The sequence below is a fragment of the Marmota flaviventris genome, chromosome 17, assembly GCF_047511675.1.
Source record: "Marmota flaviventris isolate mMarFla1 chromosome 17, mMarFla1.hap1, whole genome shotgun sequence".
Classification (NCBI taxonomy): Eukaryota; Metazoa; Chordata; class Mammalia; order Rodentia; family Sciuridae; genus Marmota; species Marmota flaviventris.
In genome coordinates this window covers 54432449-54454161 of record NC_092514.1, presented here as the reverse complement: position 1 = coordinate 54454161, position 21713 = coordinate 54432449, and the positions used below count along the sequence as shown (strand labels likewise).

Sequence of the window (21713 nt, the reverse complement as noted above, 5' to 3'; positions counted from 1 at the left end):
CTCCAGGTGAGTTCCAGTGAATTAAAAAAAGGGGAGGTGACTGAGCTGCAGTGCAGGGAGCTGTGGAAGGACAACTAGAAGAATAGGGGAGGGGACCCCACACTAGTAGGCATCTCAGATTTCCGTTCAGACCAGGCACCGAGCCCCTGTCTGCTGAGAGCTCAGAGATCATCAACTGTCCTGGACCCGTGGGACCGTGGGGCTCCTGCTTCCTCATGCTCTGCCTTTCCCAGGCCACTGTGGTGTTCATTGCAAGAGTCAAGAAGGCAGGGAAGGAGGGAAGGAGGGAAAAGGAAGCTCCCAGAACAAGTTGAAGGGCCAGAGTGGACCCCCAGCAAGATGCGGAGTTGGCAGAATGACAAAGGGGACGCGGTGGTGGGTGAATCCGTTCTGAAATATAGGGTCAGTTAGCAAGCTGCCTCTAAGGCTAACCTAAGGCTAGAAGGTAAGAAGAACTTCCAGATCGGGCAATAGTCTTAGCATTTTCTGGAACAGACTTGGTGTACATGGTGTGGGTTAGGCAGGGGTGGCATGGCCCTGCCTTTGAGGAGGAAGATGGGCTGTGGGTAGAATTCCAAAATGTCCCAATGAGACAAGGCTGGGGAGGCAGAAAGCCAGCTCCTGGGCCTGCAGCCGTCTTGTCCCCACTCCCCACTCCCCGCTCACCCGCCTCTACCAACACTCCTCAGCCCCCACCCAGTGAGGCCACAGCCCTGGGGAAGCTACTTGCGTTCTCACCATGGGCCCAGTGCCGGCTGTGGCTTCTTCCCTCTGACCTATTTTTTAATCATTTGATAGGATTTTCCCCCCCAAACCAAAGCCCTGGCCCCCTGGGCCCGTCAGCTCCGCCGCGTGTCAAAACCACCCCTGTCACTTTGCGTTGGTTTCTCAGTCCAGCAGCCCCTCCCCGCAGGGCCTGAGAGAGATGGCTAATTACCCAGCTGCGGAGCGCCCCCCACCCTTGCCCTCCACCCCAGTCCCAATAGAGGAGCCCTGGAGGCCTGCTGTGAGGAGACGCTGGGGCCTCTCACCCTCCTCCTGTGTGGCAGGAAGTCCTTCCTGCTGTCTAACCTCCATTCTTCCCTCTGTCCTGCCCCTAGTGGTGCTGAATCACAGGCACAGAGGCTATTGGTTTAGACTGGAAGAGACTTTGGGACACAAAAGGTCAACCAGCCTCCTGCCCTGAATTTAGTGATGCCATTGTCACTCTGGCTCTCACGGAATTCTAGGGGATGGTCTCTGCCAACTGACTCACTCTACAGAGCAGAGAAATGTGGTAGAAGGAGAGGACCTAAGGTTATCTGGGGCTCGTGGTGGAGCCAGGATTAGAACCCAGAGCTCCCTGTCAATTCGCCTGCTTCTGGGTCTTCTCCATTCTAGTCTGTTTCCGTATGTGTGCAACTCTGAACCCACCCATGGCGAGGAGGTGCCTTCCCTGCTGTGTGCACCCCTGGGCTTTCTCCTGGGGTCTCCAGGCTCTCCACCATTAGGAAGTCTGTGCCTTCACATTCCCGACATGCACCTGCTGTTCCCTCTTCCTTCCTCTTGCGTCCATCCCTGGGCCACCTCATCCACTACCCCAGACGGGAGCTCCTCCTTCCACCCCACAACTTTAGCCAGCAGGACAAGCCAAAGGGCCCCAGGCCAGAGACAGACAGGCCAGAGTAGACCCACAAATGGAGGCTCCGTCCCAGACAGACAGACATGCAGTAGACACACAGAGAGCTAGACAGACCTCATGAGGCTGACTGATGTGGTAATACCCACACAAACACGGGAGACTCAAGCAGGTGGAGACCAGAGACAGAGAGGAGGGTAGGGAACCTGCACTCAGGACGTGCACAGCTCCACACAGCTCCCTGGATAGAGGTGGAGAATCAGACAGATGGCAGAGAAGGGCAGAGAGAGAGAGAGAGAGAGATGAGAGGACGCAGAACCACAAGGATAGTATGGCTCACAGGAAGTAGGCAAGGACTTGAAGAGAGGGGGCCAAGTGGGGCCTGTTGCTGTCCTCTGGCCAGAGGTCCTGGGGCTCGCAGGAGGCCTGGCAGAGCATCGCTGAGCCAGGACGTCTTGCTGAGTCCCCCTGATGGGAGCTGGGAGGATCCCGGCTGCACAGGGTTAACCCCTCAGCCCGTCCTCCCTCCCCTCCATCCCCTTCCCTGGGCTTCTCTCCCTCCCTCCTCCCCCAGCTCCCTTCACCCAAAGCCCTGGGCACCCCTCCCCACACTTGGTAACCAGACCCTGCTTCCTGTCTGAGATTAAAGGCCTGTCTGCTGAGATTCCCCAGGAAGGGGGGGCACAGCCTCTCCCCAGGGCCTCCCTGAAGCATACTCTGGCATGTCCCACGATGACAGAGGTATTCAAGTGCCCAATGTCTTAATGTCCCTTGAAACATTAAGTGGGAGCCATAGTCTCCCTGCACACCACTTGGGGAGGAGTGTGGGGTGAGGGTCTTATGTGAGGAGCTGGGTGGAATAGTTAGATCTAGAGAGGATGGAAAATCAGAGAGGATGCCCACAGTGGGTGAGAGGGACTGAAGTGCAGGCTCAGGTGTCATCTGGAGTCAGCGGGCAAGGGGCTTCTAGCTGGGGCGATGGGTGTTGGGAGCTTCCAAGGGCAACCTGGGGATGTGAGCCTGGAGCCCTTGACCTTGGGATCATCTCTCTATTCTGTGTTCACACTGACCACCTGGTGCTGGGTGCTGGGACTCAGAACTCCTGCAGCTGTCACTGCAGGCGGTGTGGGGGGGGCATCTACAGGTGCTGTCACTCCTTCACCCTCCCTGGCTGTTAATCCGAGGGTTCCGGCCATGCCTGGTGAAGGTCTGGCAGTCTGGGCCTGGGTGGGGGTGGGGGTTCAGGGCTGGTGGACGGGCAGAGTCAGATGCCCCAAGGATCCCTGGGAGGCTGGATGTGGGACAGGAGCAAGGGGTAGGGCTGAGGGACTGGACCATGGGGATTTCTCCATGTGCAGAGTGTGTTCACACGTGTGGGCATGATGCGTGTGCACACAGGTGGGCGTGTTGTGAGTCCACACCTGAGGGGCAGTGGGCAGAGGGGCTGAAGAACGATGGCCCTGGGTCACCAAGACAGGACCTCTTTCAGGGTGGAGACTAATCCTCATTCATTTGTGACCCCAGAGTCCCCAGGATCTGATGTATCCCAGCCCTGAGCACTGGAGACTCCAGGGAATGGTATGCAGGCGTCAGAGGCAGGCCTGTCCCCTCTTGTGATGGCATCTTCTGAACAGAAGGGTTCTCTTTTGGCTCAAGGCCCTGAGTGGAGGCTGGGGGATGGATTTGAGGGACCCTTTATGGATAAGCCTGTGAGTCAGAGGGAAAGAAGGGAAGATCAGGTAGCTGGGAGGAGAGGTAAGAGGGTCAGTTCAGCTCAGCCTGTTCCTCTGTTTTGCTCCTGCCTTAGGACAGAGCCCCTTGACCTTTACAGACAGAATTAGTCCTGGCAGAAAATCAATTAGCTCCATTTACTGACAAGGAAACCAGAGAGGTTAAGATACTCCACCAAGTCACACAGCCAGCGAGGGTTGGAATTGGGCTTCCAATCCAACCAGCTGACTACGTCTGCCCCATTCCCCTCTGCATGGCCTTTGGTGCCTCAAAGCCTCCCCGCCTCTGTGGACCTCCCTTTCACAGATGGGGCGTCTCTCTCCCTTTCTTCTCTCTTGCATTCCCCATGAGTCCTCTTCTGGGTGTCCATATTTGTGGTCCCTGTCCCTCTCCATCTCTGAATCTCTTTCAGAAATGCACTCTGAAGTTCTCCCTTTGCTTTCTCTTCCCCACACACCTTACCCTCCACCCGCCCCCCCTTTCAAGCCTCCAAGGCTGGAGGGCAGAAATCCTGGGTCCTGGCGCCCTGTGCTCTGAGTGTCCGCCACCCGCTGTCTGTCCCCTCCCCTAACCCCCCCCCATACCCGCCTCTCAGCCTAGCTGAGTATGAGCCCACCCAGGAGGCTTCCAGGTCTCCAGAGGGGCCCTCCGCCCTCAAGCTGCCTCATGGATTGGCGGAGGATCATTTGGTCTTCGGCGTTGAAAAGGAAGTCCAGCGCCTGTGGCTGCCCTTTTCGACTGTCACCATCCTCTTCACACCTTGCAGACCCTGCAGTGACCCGCAGGCCCGATCTGGAGGTAGGAGAGTCCCGTGGGAGGGGGCCTGCAAGCCTCTGGTGCTCAGCTTCACCTGGACCCTAAAATGTGCAGATTCTGGCTCCACTACAGGCCTGGGAATCAGAATCTCCAGAGGCAAGTCCCAGAAATCCACATCCCAGCAGCTTCCCCACACAGTGTGGAGCAGGGGCAGAGCAGTGCCGTGTGACCTCAGGGCAGCACCTATAATTTTTGAATCTTGATGGGAAGCAACTTGTTCAAAAGGAAGTTTAGAACACTTCAGAGGACAGCGGGGCGAGCGACCCAGTGCCGAAGTAGGGGTTCAGGGGCAATCTTCTTTTCTGCTTTCTATTATTATTATTATCATCATTATTATTATTAGGGATTGAACTCAAAGGCTTTTTACCAATGAGTCATATCCCCAGCCCTTTTATTTCTTATTTAGAGACAGGGCCTCCCTAAGTTGCTGAGGCTGGTTTTGAACTTGGAATCCTCCTGCCTCAGCCTCCCACACTGCCGGGACTACAGGTGTGCACCACTGTGCCTGGCCTTTCACTCATTATTATGACTCTCCCGGACTCTTGGGGAAAGAATACTGGGCCAGGAGTCAAGAGACCAGGGTACAAGGCTAACTCTGTCACAAATGGGGTGTGTGACTTTGGTAAGTCATTCTATTCCCCATATTTGCAATCCAGCCTGTCTCCTAGAGTCTGATGCTGGTTGGAGACTCTCTCCCCCCTCCCAGGCTCCACCCTGTGTTTCTCATTCCCACTCCACTGGGGCCGGCCTTTGGATGCTCAGCGAGCAGATGGGGTTCTAGAAGAGAAGTGAGGAGGTCCCAGGGGGCCTTGTCTCCTAGCTCCTTTTTTTCCCACCTTTCCAGCCCTGGGGCCTGGGAAGGGGGTGAGGTGGCAGCAGGAAGAGGAGGTGTCACTGCCAGGGTTCTTCTCACCTAAGCTGGCAGAGGGGCGGGACTGGCGGTGGTGACACCAGGGCCACTCAGCCCCCGCTTTTCACAAGCACTTTCTTTTTTGGGTGGAAGAAATTGGAGGAAGATGGGCGAGGAATCTGGGGTTAATGAGACAGGCTGTAAGACCCTCTTACAGCCCCTTAGGTTATAGGGAGACCACTCCAACTCCCCTTATCCTCCAGAGACATGTTCCCAGGGCCACCTGATTCTGAGGTTCGTAACCCCTCCTGCTCTGGAAAGCTGGGTGGGAAGTCAGGTCATCCTGTTCAGAAGCAGGGGGATGGACCACTTGACCTGAAGATTAGCGTGAAAAAGAGGAGACGGAGAGAGGAGGAGCAACAAGACTCCATTTGGCCTTCTACAGTCAACCACTTAGTAAAAATGTCCCCCCCCCCCAAAGAAGTGGCAGGATTCAACAGTCTCATGTCTCCTGGGGAAATCATTCAGGTGAGTCTTACGGAAATCTCTAATGTTTTACAAAAAGTGGCCAAGGGCAAGGTCACCCTCTTTCAAACTATGCTGCCCACTTCGAACAGCAGGCAGAAGCTTCCGCCTTCCTCAAGGCTTGGAGAAATGTGGGTAAAGGGCAGGGGAGGAGACCAGACCTGGTTTTCTGGTGCTGTCATGTATCCGGTCTCCATCCTCAAGGGATGTGTTGATTCTCTCTCCCCCACCCTCCCTGGGTCATGCCCGCCTCCTGGGGTCCCCAGTTTCACCTTCACCTGCCAGCTTGCCTCTTGGTTCAGCTCTAGTTGGGAGCAGAGAGCTCCCATGGGCCCCTCAGGGTGAAGCCCTGTTGGGCTGGGACAAAAATATAGAAATGGGGCTGGCCCCTAGGGGAGAATTAGGGCTGGCAGGAATGGGGGAGAGAGGAGAAGTTAACCTTTAACATGATGAAACTGTTTTAGTTTTCAAAACACTCCTTAAAATGTAAATCTCTACATGTTGATTTGCAAAAAAAAAAAAAAAAAAACATTCCATGACACCTTATTGAGTGAAAAAAAAACAAAACACTACAAAACATCATGTACATGTTTATAGAAAATTATGTATTTGTGTGTGTGCAGAAGACAGAGAAAGAGAGACAGTGTGTAGGAGTGACACCTGGAGGGATGCCCACCAAAATGTTAATTCTGTTTGCCTTTGGGGGCTAATGTTTGGGAAAGATTTATGTAGCTTTGCTACATAAAGCTTTCGCTTTTCTGTACAGCTTATATCCTTATACACAGGACAACCACAATAATGCTATTTTCCATTGAAAGAAAGTAAGGATACTTTTTATTAAAAAGTGTGCCTATAGTAGCAGAAAAGAAAAATCAAAAAAGACCCGCCTCTGTAGCCATCAGCTGAGGCCGCCACCAGAGCATGTGCTGGGCTTCCTTCTTGTCTGCCAACTCTGAACTCTTCCAAACGGCTTTCCATCCAGACTGGAAAGTGCTACACACTGATACTGGCTGGTGTCACGGCACCCCACTCGCAAAAGTAGATGTGTTTATTTCCCCAGTCCATGTTGAGACCTGTGAGGATGATTTTCAGGCAAGGGAAGTGACTTGTCCAGGTCATGTGTACACGAGTCACAAGCAGGGACTCTGAGCCCTGGTAGCCTAATACTGCTTCCAGTGCCCACGTTTGAGAGTTTTTTTTTTGGGCCCAGATTTGACCAGCCTAGCCCTGCTCAGCAGAGTCCAGGGCTCTGGCAACCTGGTATGGGCGGCTGAGAAGACAATCCCCTTTAAAGACCCTGCTGCCCACCAAGTTCTAGGTCTGCTTCTGAGCAAGATGCCCAGACAGAGGCCACCCTGGCCTCTGGTTGGAAAAGGAGGGAAATGGCTTCATGCAAAGTCACTTAGCCCAGAGCCTGGGCACAATAGCTATCTCTTGAATATTTATGTTGAGGCAGCTTGGAGCCTGCCAATGGGGTGAGAATGTCCAGCTAGTCCCATCTTGGCCATCCTCACAGGCTCCTGTAGGAGAGGTCTCTTGAGCTGAGCTTTCAAGGATGAGTGAAATGTCCTCGAAGTTTGAGGGGAAAGAAATGGACAGTTGTTTCAGGTGGCGGGATTGATTCTGCCAGAGGGCAAGGTCTACAAGCAAGAGTTTCAGGTCTCTGGGGTTCGCTCATCTGCACTGTGCAGGGGGCCCTCCAGTCCTGGCCAACAGCGGAGGATTCGCCAGAGTATTAGCCACGAGGGGGCGGGGTGAGGCGGGGCGGGGCCGAGATGGTGGGGTGGGGGACCCGAGAGCTTCATAAAGCCACAGCAAAGGCCGCGCGACGCTAGTGACAGCGGCCCGCTGGAGAGGGAGCCCGGTAACTGCCGCGCGCCTGCCAAACGCGGGCGCGGGAGCCAGGCGCCCCAGCCCAGGCTCCGGTGGGGCCCCCACCCCGCCCCCGGTCCCGCCCCCAGCCGCCCCAGCCGTCCCAGCCGCCCCAGCCCCCGCGTCCCTCTCGCCTGCCCCCACGCGGGGAGGAACGGGTCCTCGACGGCTGCGGGAAGGTGCCCAGCCCGCCCCGGATGGGCATCGTGGAGCCGGGCTGCAGAGACATGCTGACGGGCACTGAGCCGATGCCGACGAGTGACGAGGGTCGGGCGCCAGGCGCCGACCCACAGCACCGCTATTTCTACTCTGAGCCAGGCGCGCAGGACGCGGCCGACCGTCGTGGGGGCGGTAGCCTAGGGGCGCCCTACGCCGGGGGCGCCCTGGTGCCGGCTCCGCCCGGACGCTTCCTCGGTGCCTACGCCTATCCGCCCCGGCCCCAGGCGGCTGGCTTCCCCGGCGCAGGCGAACCCTTCCCGCCGCCGGCGGGCACGGAGAGCTACCAACCCGGGGATGGCTACCCGGCCCCGGACCCGCGGGCTGGGCTCTATCCAGGATCGCGCGAAGACTACAGGCTGCCTGCGGGGCTGGAGGTGTCGGGGAAGCTGAGAGTCGCGCTCAACAACCACCTGTTGTGGTCCAAGTTCAATCAGCACCAAACGGAGATGATCATTACCAAGCAGGGACGGTGAGTGAGCAGCGCTAGCTCGCGGGGCGGAGCGGGCGAGAGCCTCTGTGCCTGGGCCGGAACAAGGACTTTTTTTTTCTTTTTTTTTTCCCCCTGGCTAGACATCATAGTGTGTCCGTGTTCTTTGCAGTTTTGGCTTAAGCTTGAGGAGGCAGGGGATGGGGTTGTAGTGAGGCCGGGGAAAGCTCTTAGGGGGTCGGTTTCGCCCGGGGAATTTCGCCAACAGCCAGAGAACTCAAAAAGGAGACGGATGTGTGCGCGCAAGAAATTACCTTGGTGGAGGGGAAGAGGTACCTCTGGCTTCATCCAGAGTTGGTGCGCGCCCCTGCCCAGCCCTCTGCCTGACTGGGGGTTGCAGCGAACAGAGAGAAGCAGACACTCTGAGCCTGCGGGGCAAGGCTCCTCTTAGCCCCTCAGTGTGGGAAACTAGAACGCTGGGATCGATATCCCGGCCTTCTCCTTCTCTCTCCTGGGCCGGGCCGTGTCCAGCCACCCACTTCGCTTTTTTGCTGCTGTGTGCTGGGGCAATCTTGGTGCTGGTGGGGGTGGGGGGAGGCTGGGATTTGGTGACATGGAGAAGCCCTGGCCAACTTTCCTTTCCGGCCTTACTTTGAGATCATATGTCTTGAGTGTGTGTGTTGGGGGGGTGGGGAGAAGAAGAGGGACACTGCAGCTTATTGGGGGTACAGGTCCCTCTAGGCATAGGCACCCGGGCCTAAGCAGGTGAAACTCATTTAGGGCCCATGCAGGTGTCACCCTTTGGGACTAGCCCCTGAAAACCTGCTCACTCCCCTGCCCAGATAGTCATTAATTCAGCCCCTTGGATGGGGGAGCCCCTTGGCTCCATGGTCCTGAACCCCTGAATCCAGCATGAGGATTAGGGGTTGAGGGTGCTGCTTCCGCATAGAGCCTCCTGAGTGAGGAAAGAAAGAGAAACTTGCAGTTTGTGTGGTGATTGTTTAGTAAGCAACACCCTGAGTGGGCCTTGCGTGTCTGAAATGTGGACTCACCCTTCCCAGGGCAGGGGCAGGGGGAACCATCAGGTTGCTCCTGTGCAGAGGCTGTGTCATTGGTGGGCCTGGATGATGGGCCCAGGTTGAGGTGCTGAAGAGTAGATACCAAGGGTGAGGCCTAGGAGGGAAAGGGGGAAGGCCACGCAGGGCCCGGGGTGGGTATTCAATCTAGGCACGGCTAGAACATCTTCATTTTCCCTCCAGACGGTTTCTGTGAGTGCCCTGGGATTGATGGACCAGGCATTAAATTGCTGAGCTGGGCCTCTTTCCTTGAGATGAACCCAGGAAAGGTGGCACTTTCTTTTATGGCTCAGCCTTTGATAATGCTCCATCTTCTCAACCCCAGTCTCTCTCTCTGGGTGTCCCTGGCTTCTGATCCCAGTGTGTCTGAATTGCAAGGAACCAGAAGATGCCGCACAACCTTCTCACTGCACTGACAGGGAAACAGACCCAGAGACATCAAGAAACACTTCAGAGGTTACACAGCACACCCATTGCTGGCAGAGCTGGCACCAGAGCCCAGAGGGAATCTGCCTGGGTTTCCTTCTTCAAACCCCCATAGCCACCAGTAAAAAACGGCCACCCATGCTGTCTGAAGGCCTTGCTTGATGCACTGAGTGCTTTCACTTCCATTATTTCACTGTGTCTTAGGTGGGCCAAGCAGTCTCCCGGTTTTACTGTTGAGAAGTGCACAGATAGCTAGTGCTTGCACCCCAACACACAGCAGATCAGAAGTGGGGCCTCCTAACCCTCTGCCTTGTTGTATGGTCGGCAAGGTCTCCCCACGAGGCCTGGCCAGGGTCTCCCCATGGCACTGTCAGGCCTCTGCAGCTCCAGTCTGGAGGGCTGGGTGAATGGAGCATCTGCCAGAACTTCAGGGATCTGGCTGGAGCTGGACCAGTGTCTTTCTGTCCTTCAGGGAGATTTTCTAAGTGTGGATCACCATCTGCACTCCTCTGGCCTCCTGCTTCCTTGTATGTTCCTGCTACATAATTCTCACTTGTCTTGTCTCCCTTTTAGATCTATAGACTTTTTTTCCTTCTTTTTTTGTGTGTGTGTGCATGTGTGTGTGTGTTGGGGATGGAACCAAAGGCTTTGCACGTACTAAACTTACTTTTTTTTTTTTTTTTAACCCAAAGATGCTTAACCTGAGCCACATCCCCAGCGGTTTTTATTTTTTATTTTGAGGCAGGGCACCACTGAGCTCCTAAGGGTCTCGCTAAGTTGCTGACCTTGAACTTGCAATCCTCTCTCTCAGCCTCCAGTGTCACTGGGATTACAGGCATGTGCCACCATTTTTTTTTTTTTTTTTTTTGCAAATTATGAAAAAGTCTACTATAGGGGCTGGGGCTGGGGCTCAGCAGTAGTGCACTTGTTGCCTGGCATGTGTGAGGCACTGGGTTCGATTCTCAGCACCGCATATAAATACATAAAACAAAAGTCTATTAACAACTAAAAATATATATTTAAAAAAAGCCCACTATAAGCTGGGTGCAGTGGTGAATGCCTGTAATCCCAGCAACCTGGGAGGCAGAGGCAGGAAGATCAAAAGTTTGAGGCCAACCTCAGCAATTTAGTGAGGCTGTAAGCAACTTGAGTCTCAAAATAAAAAAGAAAAAGGACTGAAAAGGTCTGGGGATGGGGGCTGGGATGTGGCTCAAGTGGTAGCGCGCTCGCCTGGCATGCATGCGGCCCGGGTTCAATCCACATACAAACAAAGATGTTGTGTCTGCCAAAAACTAAAAAATAAATATTAAAATTCTCTCTCTCTCTCTCTCTCTTAAAAAAAAAAAAAGGACTGGGGATGTAGCTCAGCAGTAAAGCACCCTTGGGTTAAATACTCAGTACTATGGGAAAAAAACAAAAAAACCTGCTATATACAAAAGTAGACTGAAAAATGTACCCATCATCCAATTTCAAGAGTCATCAGTACAGGTCCAATTTTGTCGTTTCTTTTTCTTTTTTGTGGCAGTGGGGATTGAACCCGGGGTGTTTTACCACTGGGCTACATCCCCAGCCCTTTCAAATATTTAAAAATTTTGAGACAAGTTGCTAAATTGCTGAGGTTGTCCTTGAACTTGCAATCCCCCTGTCTGAGCCTCCTGAGTTGCTGGGATTATAGGTATGTGCCACTGTCCCCAGCTTGTTTCTTCTTTATCTCCACTCACTCCAACTTGTCTACAGCTGTATTAGTAACATAGTAATTAGTAGGCTCTCTACACATTTGTAAAAAATGGATCTTAAAAAAAAAAAATTAACACAATACCATTAGCAAACTTGAAAATAAATAACTAAATGTCACCCAGCTTCCTTTGTCATTTCATAAACATGTGCAAGTTGGTGTGTTTTACATTCTCACATTATTGGACTTATTCTAAGGGGCTCCTTTGGGTCCCAGTAGCTCCTCACTTTTTCCTTTCACAGCTCTCTTTGGATCAGGCCTCAGGGGCCCCAGTTCAGACCCACCAGCCCAGCAAGGGGCCCCATATCTCAGCTTGGACTCTGGTGATCTGGGAAGTCTGTGGCCATTTCTTCTAGCTTCCGAATTTTGGGCTCAGAGAACAGCTTTTTTTCTGTCCTCCTGCTTTGCCAAGCTGGCCTGTCCCCCTGTAGGTTCTAGTGACCTGCCAGTCACCACCACATCACCCACAGCCTTCTTTCTTTTTGAAAAATTCTTCCACCCCAGGCCCACCCACAGCCCTGCAGCCTTTCACCTTGGGTTGACTCACTTCGTCCCAGATCCTCCCTCTCCTACTCACTCTAGCCCTACTCCTTGGTTTGGATTAGCAGCAGTCATACTGTCACCCATGGGTGGAAATAGATGGGAACAGAGAATGAATCCTTGTGGGGAGGCTGGTCCAGGCCGCTTAGGTAGGGCTTGGAGCGGGGAATTGAGAACAAAATGGCGGATGGGCCCATTTTTAAGTTTAAGTTTTTGTGTTTGTGGAAACTTGGGCAGCCTGCTAGTGCCACACACAGACTTGTGCTTGGGTTTCTGTGTGGAGTGTATGTTGTGAATGTGCTGGCAAGTGTATAATAGCTGATGGTAGACATTCTTAGTAGAGGGAGAGAGGCCGGGTCTCTGTGGGTGTGTGGGTGTGTATTAATTGCTGGTAATCCCCACTTATCTGGGTGTGATTGGTTGATTATTATAATTAAGATAACTTTGGGGAGCTCTGCTGTTAAGTAGCTCAATTTGCATTTGCGTTTGTGTATGGGAAGTTAGGAGTTGGCAAAACAACAATTTCAGTCCCACGTGGTCCCTTCTAACCCCACAAACATTGCGATTTTCTTTTCTTCACATTCCCAATTTCCAGCACTTTTTGGATCTTAAATTTAATTAATTAATTTTTTTTTTTTTTTTTTTTTTTTTTTTTTAATTTTAAGCAGAGCACAGTAGTGCAAACCTGTAATCCCAGGTCTTCAGAAGGCTGAGGCAGGAGACTCTCAAGTTCAAGGCCAGTCTCAGCAACTTAGATGCTGTTTCATTAAGCTTTTTTTTTTTTTTTTTTTTGGTACCAGGAATTGAACCCAGGGGCACTTAGCTACTGAGCCACATCCCCAGTGCTTATTTATTTTTCTGTTTTATTAGAGATAGGGTCTCACTGATTTGCTTAGGACCTTGCTAAGTTGCTGAGGCTGGCTTTGAACTTGTGATCCTCCTGCCTCAGCCTCATGAGTCACTGAGATTACAGGTGTGCACCACTGCACCCACCTTGATGCTGTTTCAAAATAAAAAATAAAGAGGGCTGGGGATTAGCTTGGTGATAGAGCATCCCTGCACCACAAAATAAAATAAAATAAAACAAATAATTTTTTTAGGCTTAAGACTGCTTTTTGTTAGGCTGACTGGCTTCCTTTCTCTTGGAGCAGGTACAAACAACTTTTTTTTTTTTTTAAGTGAGGACCTTGCCTATGTTGCCCAGGCTGGCCTCAAACATCTGGGTTCAAATGATTCTGGGATAACAGTCACACACCACTGTGCCTGCTCCATTTTGCTTTTTGGTGCAGCTGTCTGCCAGTGGCTAGATGATTTCTATTATGTTGAACTGAGTTTGGAGGAAGCGAGGCCTTGAAGCCTGAGCACATTTTATACTTTGGTAAGTACAAGGCATTATCAAAATACCCTCTTTTTTTGTTTTTGTTTTCTGTACTGGGGATTGAACCCAGGGGCACTGTACAACTGAGCCACATCCTCAGCCCTTTTTATTTTTTATTTTGAGGTAGGGTCTCACTAAATTGCTTAGGGCCTAACCAAATTGCTGAGTCTGGCCTCAAACTGGCCATCCTCCTGTCTCAGCCTCCTGGGCTACTGGAATTAAAAGTGTGTTCCACCACTCCTGGCCAGAATACACTCTTAAAAGCTGATCCCAGTTTATACCCCAGTAGTTTCTGAGAGGATCCTCTTTCCTGCAGCTTCCTAAGCAGTAGATGCTATCAGTTTTTAAAAACACAACTGACAAAAATTCTGTTTACTTGTTATTTTAATTTGCATTTGAAAACTGTGAGATGGAGCATGTAACCGCTACCTTGTGGATCATCTTGAGGCAGGCTGGCTCTTAGGGGCAGCAGAGGAACTGGGGTCTTGGACTCTGTCCTCTGAGGATGGGATGGTAAGTGGTTTGGTGGTCTCAGTGTGTTACCAGACCCATTCTCCATTCCTGGTTCCTTTCAGATAAGTGTCATGTAAATTAGAGGGTGACTTAGAGATTCCACCTGGTGGTGATTCTGTACTTTTAGGGTGAAACGGAGACCTCCATTTTCCTCTCCCTTTTGCTTGCCATCTGTGTCTTCTCCATTTCCGGCTATTTGTAATAAAAGCAGGATGGAAGCTGGGCGTGGTGACACACCCCTGTAATCCCAGCAGCTTGGGAGGCCGAGGCAGGAGGATTGTGAGTTCAAAGCCAGCCTCAGTAATTTAGCGAGGCCCTAAGCAACTTAGCAAGACCCTGTCTCTAGATAAAATATAAAAAAGGGCTGGGGATGTGGCTCAGTGGGAAAGCACCCCTGGGCTCAATCCCTGTTATCAAAACAAAAGGGGGGGGGGCTGTCACCAAATTTCTCCAAGCCCCAGTTTCTTCAAATATAAAATTGGAAACAACATTTTATATCTCAAGGACTGGCTTGATGAACTGGCTGGTGTATAAGTAGAGGCTCAATAAGTGGATTTCAGGGCTGGGTTTATAGTTCAGTGGTAGAGCACTTGCCTAGTATGTGTGAGGCCCTGGATTCTATCCCCAGCACTAAATATATATATATATATATATATTTTTTTTTTTTTTTCTCTTGGATCCTTTATTCCTACAAGTTTGACTAGGGAACCAGTTACAATATAGGAAATATTTGAGTGACCTTCCCACCACTGCATATTGAACTGATGAGAGCAATGTGTTCAGAGTATTCTCTCTCTCACTCCAGGTTGTTCAATGCCTAATCCCTCAACTTTGATTACTCCAGGCAACTGGCCTGCTGAGCCCCTGGGGCCCAGAGCCTGGAACCAGGTCTCTGTTCTTTGCTCAGGATCTTCCAAGGCCAGGGAGCTTTGAGAACTCTGGGCCTAGGAGAAGGTGGGATGGAGATTGGACAGGAGAGAAATGAGCTGAGTTTCTTTTTTTTTTTTTGAGCTTCTCAACAATTTTCAAAGGAAAAATGAACAGGAGTTATTTTATGGGTGAAGAAAACGAAGCTTTATTTTGGGAATTAACTCTTCCAAGCTCAAGGGGCCAAGAAATTTCTTTTTTCTCAGCTCAGGAGTCTGGGGAAGACAAGAATATGACAGCAGCCTCCTAGGAGACCTTCCCAAGATTATCAGGGTTCTGGTTCTGGGACTAGGACCCACCCCAAAGTGTACCTTGACCCCTGGAACTTTCCCTCCCCAGGTTTCCTGACTCAGCGGCCAGGAAACCTCATGCTACAGGACTTCCATGGGAGGAGGAGGTGTGTGGGCATGAAAGGCGCTTCTGACAGCCCTGCTCTTCCTCCTTGGGTTCCAAGACAGAGGCTCAGCCATTCAAGCTGGTGATGGATGGCCTTGGTGCACCCAGAGGTGGTGTCTTTTGGGAAGGTGAAGTGGTGGTTGTGGTGATGGTGGAGGTGGTGGTTAGCGGGAGCGTGGTTGGAATGGTGATCATGGAGGTGGCAGCTGTCCCGAAGGTGCTGTTGGTGGTGGTTGTAGTGATGAGATGGTGGTGAGGGTGACGGTGGTTGTGACAGTGGGGTGGTAGTGGAACGATGGTGATGATGGGAGTAGTGATGGTGGAAGTGGTAGAGACAGGGGTGGCAGGAGACGGTTTGCTTTTTGAATCTTTAACTCTGGCACGGTGGGGGATACTGCAGCATCCCAGCCCCTAACTTCCTCTGCTTTTCCTGGGAAACCAAGACTTTGAGCATGAAGACTGTGTTTGATAGACCTTGACCTTCTTTCAGGGGGTTGGGAAGCTTCCTGTCCACCTAGGATGATAGCTGCTTCTCTGAAGATGTAGGCCTGGGCCAGGTTGTACTACACGTACAGATGTCAGGCCCAGGAGTGTGGGACCAAGACGGCCTGTGGGTGGGTGCCCTGGGGCTAGGAGCACGTTGCACAGAGTGGGAAGAGTCACAGTGGAGAGGATGGATGGGGACTGAGGCACAAGGACCTGCTGGGAATGGCCTATGAAGATGGCTTGTGCTTTGCCCCTCCGAGGAAACCCCCTAAGGTTAGAGGCCTCTGAAAGGAAAACATTTAAAAAAGTCCTTGGGCTGGGGATATAACTTAGTGGAAGAGAGTTTGCTTAGCATGTGAGAATGGGCTCAATCTCCAACCCCCGCCCCCCGCAGAAAGATAGATAGATAGACAGAGCAAAAAAGCAAACTCTGCTGGGTGTGATGGCGCATGCCTGTAATCCTAGCAACTTGAGAGGCTGAGTCAGGATCGCAAGTTCAAAGCCAGCCTCAGCAAAAGCTAGGAGCTAAGCAACTCAGTGAGACCCTGTCTCCAAATAAAATACAAAATAGGGCTGAGGATGTGGCTCAGTGGTCAAGTGCCCCTGAGTTCAATCCCTGGTACGTCTCCCCACCAAAAAAAGCAAACTCTATAATTGTTGATTCTCATATAAATATTCTACTATGGCTGATTTCAGGTCACCAACGTATGTAGTTGAACATGGAGTTGGGGGGGAGATGCGCAGCACGCCACCTTCTGTACCTTCACTGCATGGGTACAATAGGCATAAGTCACCTCAAGAGTTAGTAAAGTAATGGGAAGTGATGATTTCTCAGTATGGGTTACCTTGGATTTTCATCAAATGTATTTAATTGTAAATTTATACAATTGAATTTTAATTATGGTTGTATTTAACAACTGACTGGCAAACTTACTGAACCCTTTTCTGCTGGCTGTGGTGAGCGTGTGGAGGCGGGCTCCAGCACCCCAAGTGCACACAGGTAACTGGCAGAGAGCTGGGGCTGATGGATCCTGGGGGGCTCTCTTTCTTGCAGGCGGATGTTCCCATTTCTGTCATTCACTGTGGCTGGGCTGGAACCCACCAGCCATTACAGGATGTTTGTGGATGTGGTCTTGGTGGACCAGCATCACTGGCGGTATCAGAGTGGCAAGTGGGTGCAGTGCGGAAAGGCTGAGGGCAGCATGCCAGGTATGTGTCCCTAGGGAGCGGTGGGCTTGCTTTTTCTCCAAGAGCGGGCGCCCCCTGGTGGATCCCCAAGCCATTGTCCCTGGCGTGGAGGACTGAATTCCACATCCCTTCCCACCCCGCTCTATCTTGTGTTTGTCTTCACTTTTCTATTTTGTCCTAGCTTGTCCCCTGCTCAGTTCTCTGCCACAGCTGTCCCCCCTGCCCTGCCCTGTCTGGTACTTTCCCTATATTCTTCTCCCCTTCAGAACGGGGAAAGCTGCACATCACCAAGGGTCTGCCCTGGGGGCTGCTTACCTAAGAGGTTAACTGTCCACAGGGAACCGTCTGTACGTCCACCCAGATTCCCCCAACACTGGAGCTCACTGGATGCGCCAGGAAGTTTCATTCGGGAAACTAAAGCTCACCAACAACAAGGGAGCCTCCAACAACGTGACCCAGGTAGGACCTGCACCCCGGAAGCCACCCACTTGGAATCTGGTACCTCCTAGACCACAGGAAGTATGTGTGTGGGGGAGATTCTGTTCTGGAAGAGTCCCTTTCCTTCCTCTCAATTTTAGTTCTTTCCCATCCATGTGGGGAGGAAGATGAAATGGGAGGAAGCTGAATCTAGGTGGGGGTCACATTCAGGCCAACACAGGCCAAGCCAACCTGGGGGACCTCTTCAAGGAGTCCCTGGCTGCCATGATTTGTCACTCTGATGGGCCTAGAGTCAGTCCCAGTATCCCAGGGTATGTATATGGAGTATTTCCATTCTGAGAAATCCTGTGCACTTATCCCGAAAAGGCCCTCTTGTGCTAATCTCTTGATCACAGTGGACTTCTGGGGATGGAAAACGGGGGCGGGAGTCTAGAACTGGTGCCCCAAAGATGTAGGCAACTGGATTTGGAAGACCTGGAAGAAGTTACCTGGGGGTAGGGCAAGGGAGGGCACAAGATGACCTCAGAGTCCCTTCTAGTCTCATGGTAGGGCCAGTCGTTGATGGGGGAGGAGGGCTCCACAGGTCTGTGTTTCCAGACCTAAGGCCACCGCAGAGGGAGAGGATTCATCAAACTCCCTCCCCACCCACCACCACCTGACTCCCTCTTCAGATGATCGTGCTGCAGTCCCTCCATAAGTACCAGCCCCGGCTGCATATCGTGGAGGTAAACGATGGTGAGCCAGAGTCGGCCTGCAACGCTTCCAACACGCATATCTTCACTTTCCAAGAAACCCAGTTCATTGCGGTGACCGCCTACCAGAACGCCGAGGTGAGGCTGCCCAGGCCATGGGGGCCTGAGCCTGGGATTGGGCAGAGGGACAGCACTGGGGCCGGCAGTCTTCCTCGGGAGGGATTTTGGAAGTTCTCAGGCTCCAGACTCAGGCTTTGGGTGACTCTCTTTCCCCTTTCTCTAGATCACTCAGCTGAAAATTGATAATAACCCTTTTGCCAAAGGATTCCGGGAGAACTTTGAGTCGTAAGTGCCACCGAGTTCAATTCACTTTTGGTCCCTCCAGAAATGAAACTCTAGATTGGTGCTTTCTCTGCCCTGGAGGGTGGGGAGGGTGCTGGAGGGTGGGCAGACCAAGGAAGGGAGGGTCAGGGAAAGGACGTGGTGTACCAGGCGGTACCTAGGTGACTGGCTGTGTTTGTGACTCATATCTTCCTTTCAATTTTTTTCTTAGCATGTATGCATCTGTTGACACCAGCGTCCCCTCCCCACCTGGACCTAACTGTCAACTGCTTGGAGGAGACCCCTACTCACCTCTCCTATCCAACCAGTATCCCGTTCCCAGCCGCTTCTACCCTGAGCTTCCTGGCCAGGCCAAGGATGTGGTATCCCAGCCATATTGGCTGGGGGCCCCCCGGGACCACAGTTATGAGGCTGAGTTCCGAGCAGTCAGCATGAAGCCCGCATTCCTGCCCTCCGCCCCTGGGCCCACCGTATCCTACTATCGAGGCCAGGAGGTCCTGGCACCTGGAGCTGGCTGGCCTGTGGCTCCCCAGTACCCTCCAAAGATGGGCTCAGCTGGCTGGTTTCGCCCCATGCGGACTCTGCCCATGGAACCTGGTTCAGGAGCCTCTGAGGGGCGGGGGCCAGAGGACCAGGGCTCCCCCTCGCTGTGGACCGAAGTCACCCCCATCCGGCCAGAGCCCAGTGACTCAGGACTGGGCGAAGGAGACTCTAAGAGGAGGCGGGTGTCCCCCTACCCTTCCAGTGGTGACAGCTCCTCCCCTGCTGGGGCCCCTTCTCCTTTTGATAAGGAAGCCGAAAGCCAGTTTTATAGCTATTTTCCAAATTGAGCCGAAGACGGGGAGAAATGAACAGATCCAGTGTTGGTAGGTTGGAGGGTGCCAACCTACTCCATCACAGACGCAGGGTGGAGAAGACCCCGGCTCCCTCGGTCCCTTCTCCATATAGTTGGGGAAGAGGCGGGCCCATAAGGATTCTGGGGTTCACTTCCTGTTCCACAATGAAATGTCAGAGGAGTGTCTCCTGCTCCTTCCTCTGCCCAAACTATGGTCATGTACCTGGTGCTGCTTCTCGCTGTTGGTCCCATGGAGAACAGAAAACAGGCGCAAGGTCTTGGACACAAAGGAGCTTTGTGGCTTCTGGTGGGGTGGGAGGCTCAGATGCGGAAGGCCAGCTCTGCTTCTTTGTGGAGTCGCATTCAGTGGCTTTATTTGTGAGTGTATTAATCCCTGATCTGAAAATAAAGACACACGGAGTTGCCCAGCCAGGGCCAGGGAGAGGACTCAGGTGAATGGGCAGCTGGCCGGGGCCCCACCTGCTTGGAGACAAGACAGAGCAGTAGAGAGGAAGGGGCTGGGACGGGGGACAGTTCACATCTTGCCAAGCGAGGTCCTATTTGTGGTGGTTGTATGTGCACGTGCTTTTTCCTTGTCTTTTTTTTTTTGATGGGGAAAGCTATTTATTGCACAGAGAGTGGTGTCTCGATGTATTTCTTTGTGTTCATCACTTTCTGAAAATAAACATGAAACTGTTTAAGAGTGTCCTGCTTCCATGCCAGGTTGGGGGACTCATCTGGGGATGGCTGGTCTAGCATACCTTTTTTGTGGGTTTTCATTTCTGGGGTACTGGCTAGAAACCTGAAGTGGCTTCGTTCAGGGGATAGGCTGAGTTAGAGCAAGGCTACATGCCTTACCCTCCGCACTCAGGTAATGGTTGATGCTGCCTCTTAAGGCATCTTGGGATAGAGAGGCATGTCTCTGCCTGTGTGTGAGCCTGGCCTGGGGAGGAGGAGTGTGAGGGCCAGGCAGGGCACAGGGCTGAGTGGGGTGGGGGCTCTGCAGGCCCTGGTGACACTTGATTTCTCTTTGCATTTCCACAACTCTAGGGTTGTTCAAGGATTAGAATAAATATAAATTGGGGCTGGGGATATGGCTCAAGCGGTAGCGCGCTCGTCTGGCATGCGTGTGGCCCGGGTTCGATCCTCAGCACCACATACAAACAAAGATGTTGTGTCCGCTGAAGACTAAAAAAATAAATATTAAAAAATTCTCTTTAAAAAAAAAAAAGAATAAATATAAATTGGGCTATGTGGCACTGCTGTTTTTGTAGGTCGAGAACAGCCAACTATTGGCAATTTCATGTGATTCAACCTAATGCAAGTAAAGGGCTTAAGAATGGTGCCTGATGATCAGGAAGTGCTCCTGTGTAAACCATCATTATTATCATTTTCTAGCTCTCTCTATCTCTATAAATACACTGAATTGTGTTTGTAAAATAATACATGCTTTTGAGAAAATAATTCAAGCAATGAAGAAAGGTGTAGAGACAGCAATAAATTATCTGAAGTCTCACCACCCATCAAGAATTATTATTAATAACCAGGAGCCTGTGACCAGAGCAACTCCGGGGCTGAGGCAGGAGGATGGCAAGTTCAAAGTCAGCCTCAACAACTTAGTGAGACCCTCTCTCAAAACAAAAAAGTAAAAAGGGCTGGGGATGTAGCTTAGTGGTAAAGCACCCCTGGGTTCAATCCTTAGTACCATAGGAGGAAAAGAATTAGCATTAGATGAGCTATATAGAAGTACTTTATAGAGTTGGAATCATACTGAGAATGCTTTTTCTTAATGAAAACTATTGAATTTTAGTTAACAGAATTTATTAACACAAAAAATCAAGCACACAAACAAAATCCCAAAACTCAAGTGAAATGAAGGAATTGTTGAACTTGAGATAAATTTTTCCTCACATAAAAAATATTATTCTGGGCAGACATTCCCAAAATTAAAAACAAAAATTTGTTCTGAAAGAACACTTTAAGGTTAAGAAAGGGGTTTACGAAAAATACTATGAGGCTGAAGTTATGATGTTTGCTTTGCCCCAGTACAGGGTGTACCCCATCTTAACGAGGAACCATAACATGGCCTTTGGCTTATCCTTGCAATTATTTTTGGAGCAGGGAAAACTTTACTTCTGTCTCAGTTCACATTTCTCCTTTCCTGGTCTCTACCAGATGCCATTTCTTTTCTTTCTTTCTTTTTTTCCTTGTCTTTTTTTTGTACCCGGGATTGAACTCAGGGGCACTCAACCATTGAGCCACACCCCCAGCCCTATTTTGTATTTTATTTAGAGACAGGGTCTCACTGAGTTGCTTAGAGGGCCTTGCTTTTGCTGAGGCTGGCTTTGAACTTAAGATCCTCCTGCTTCAGCCTCCAGAGCCACTGGGGTTACAGGTGGGCGCCACCCACTGCACCCAGCCTGCCAGATGCCATTTCTATCACCTTCTAGTCAGAAGGAAAAGATAAGGACACACACTTGCTCCACCCTCTTTAGATTTGGAAACCGATACTTTTATAAACTGCATTAGGAGCATTAGGAGTCCTCCCATCCTTCTCTCCTCTGCCTCTATTCTTGACTGTCACTTTCTGGGGTTAATGGTATTAAGCTGGTGCTATGGTTTATATCTAGAAATGTCCCCCCACCCCCACAAAAGCTGATGTTTTGAAAGTATAATCCCCAGT

General features: G+C 51.5%; 1 protein-coding gene across 1 annotated transcript; it reads left to right on the top strand.

Moving 5' to 3' along the window:
* Positions 1-7412: 7412 nt before the first annotated feature.
* Tbx21 (T-box transcription factor 21) lies at positions 7413-19731 on the top strand. The gene is made up of 6 exons (XM_027924723.2): positions 7413-8100; positions 16590-16744; positions 17061-17182; positions 17833-17991; positions 18137-18198; positions 18407-19731. The coding sequence occupies exons 1-6, from the start codon at positions 7610-7612 to the stop codon at positions 19023-19025; spliced, it is 1608 nt and encodes a 535-aa protein (XP_027780524.2). The 5' UTR covers positions 7413-7609; the 3' UTR covers positions 19026-19731.
* Positions 19732-21713: the final 1982 nt, after the last annotated feature.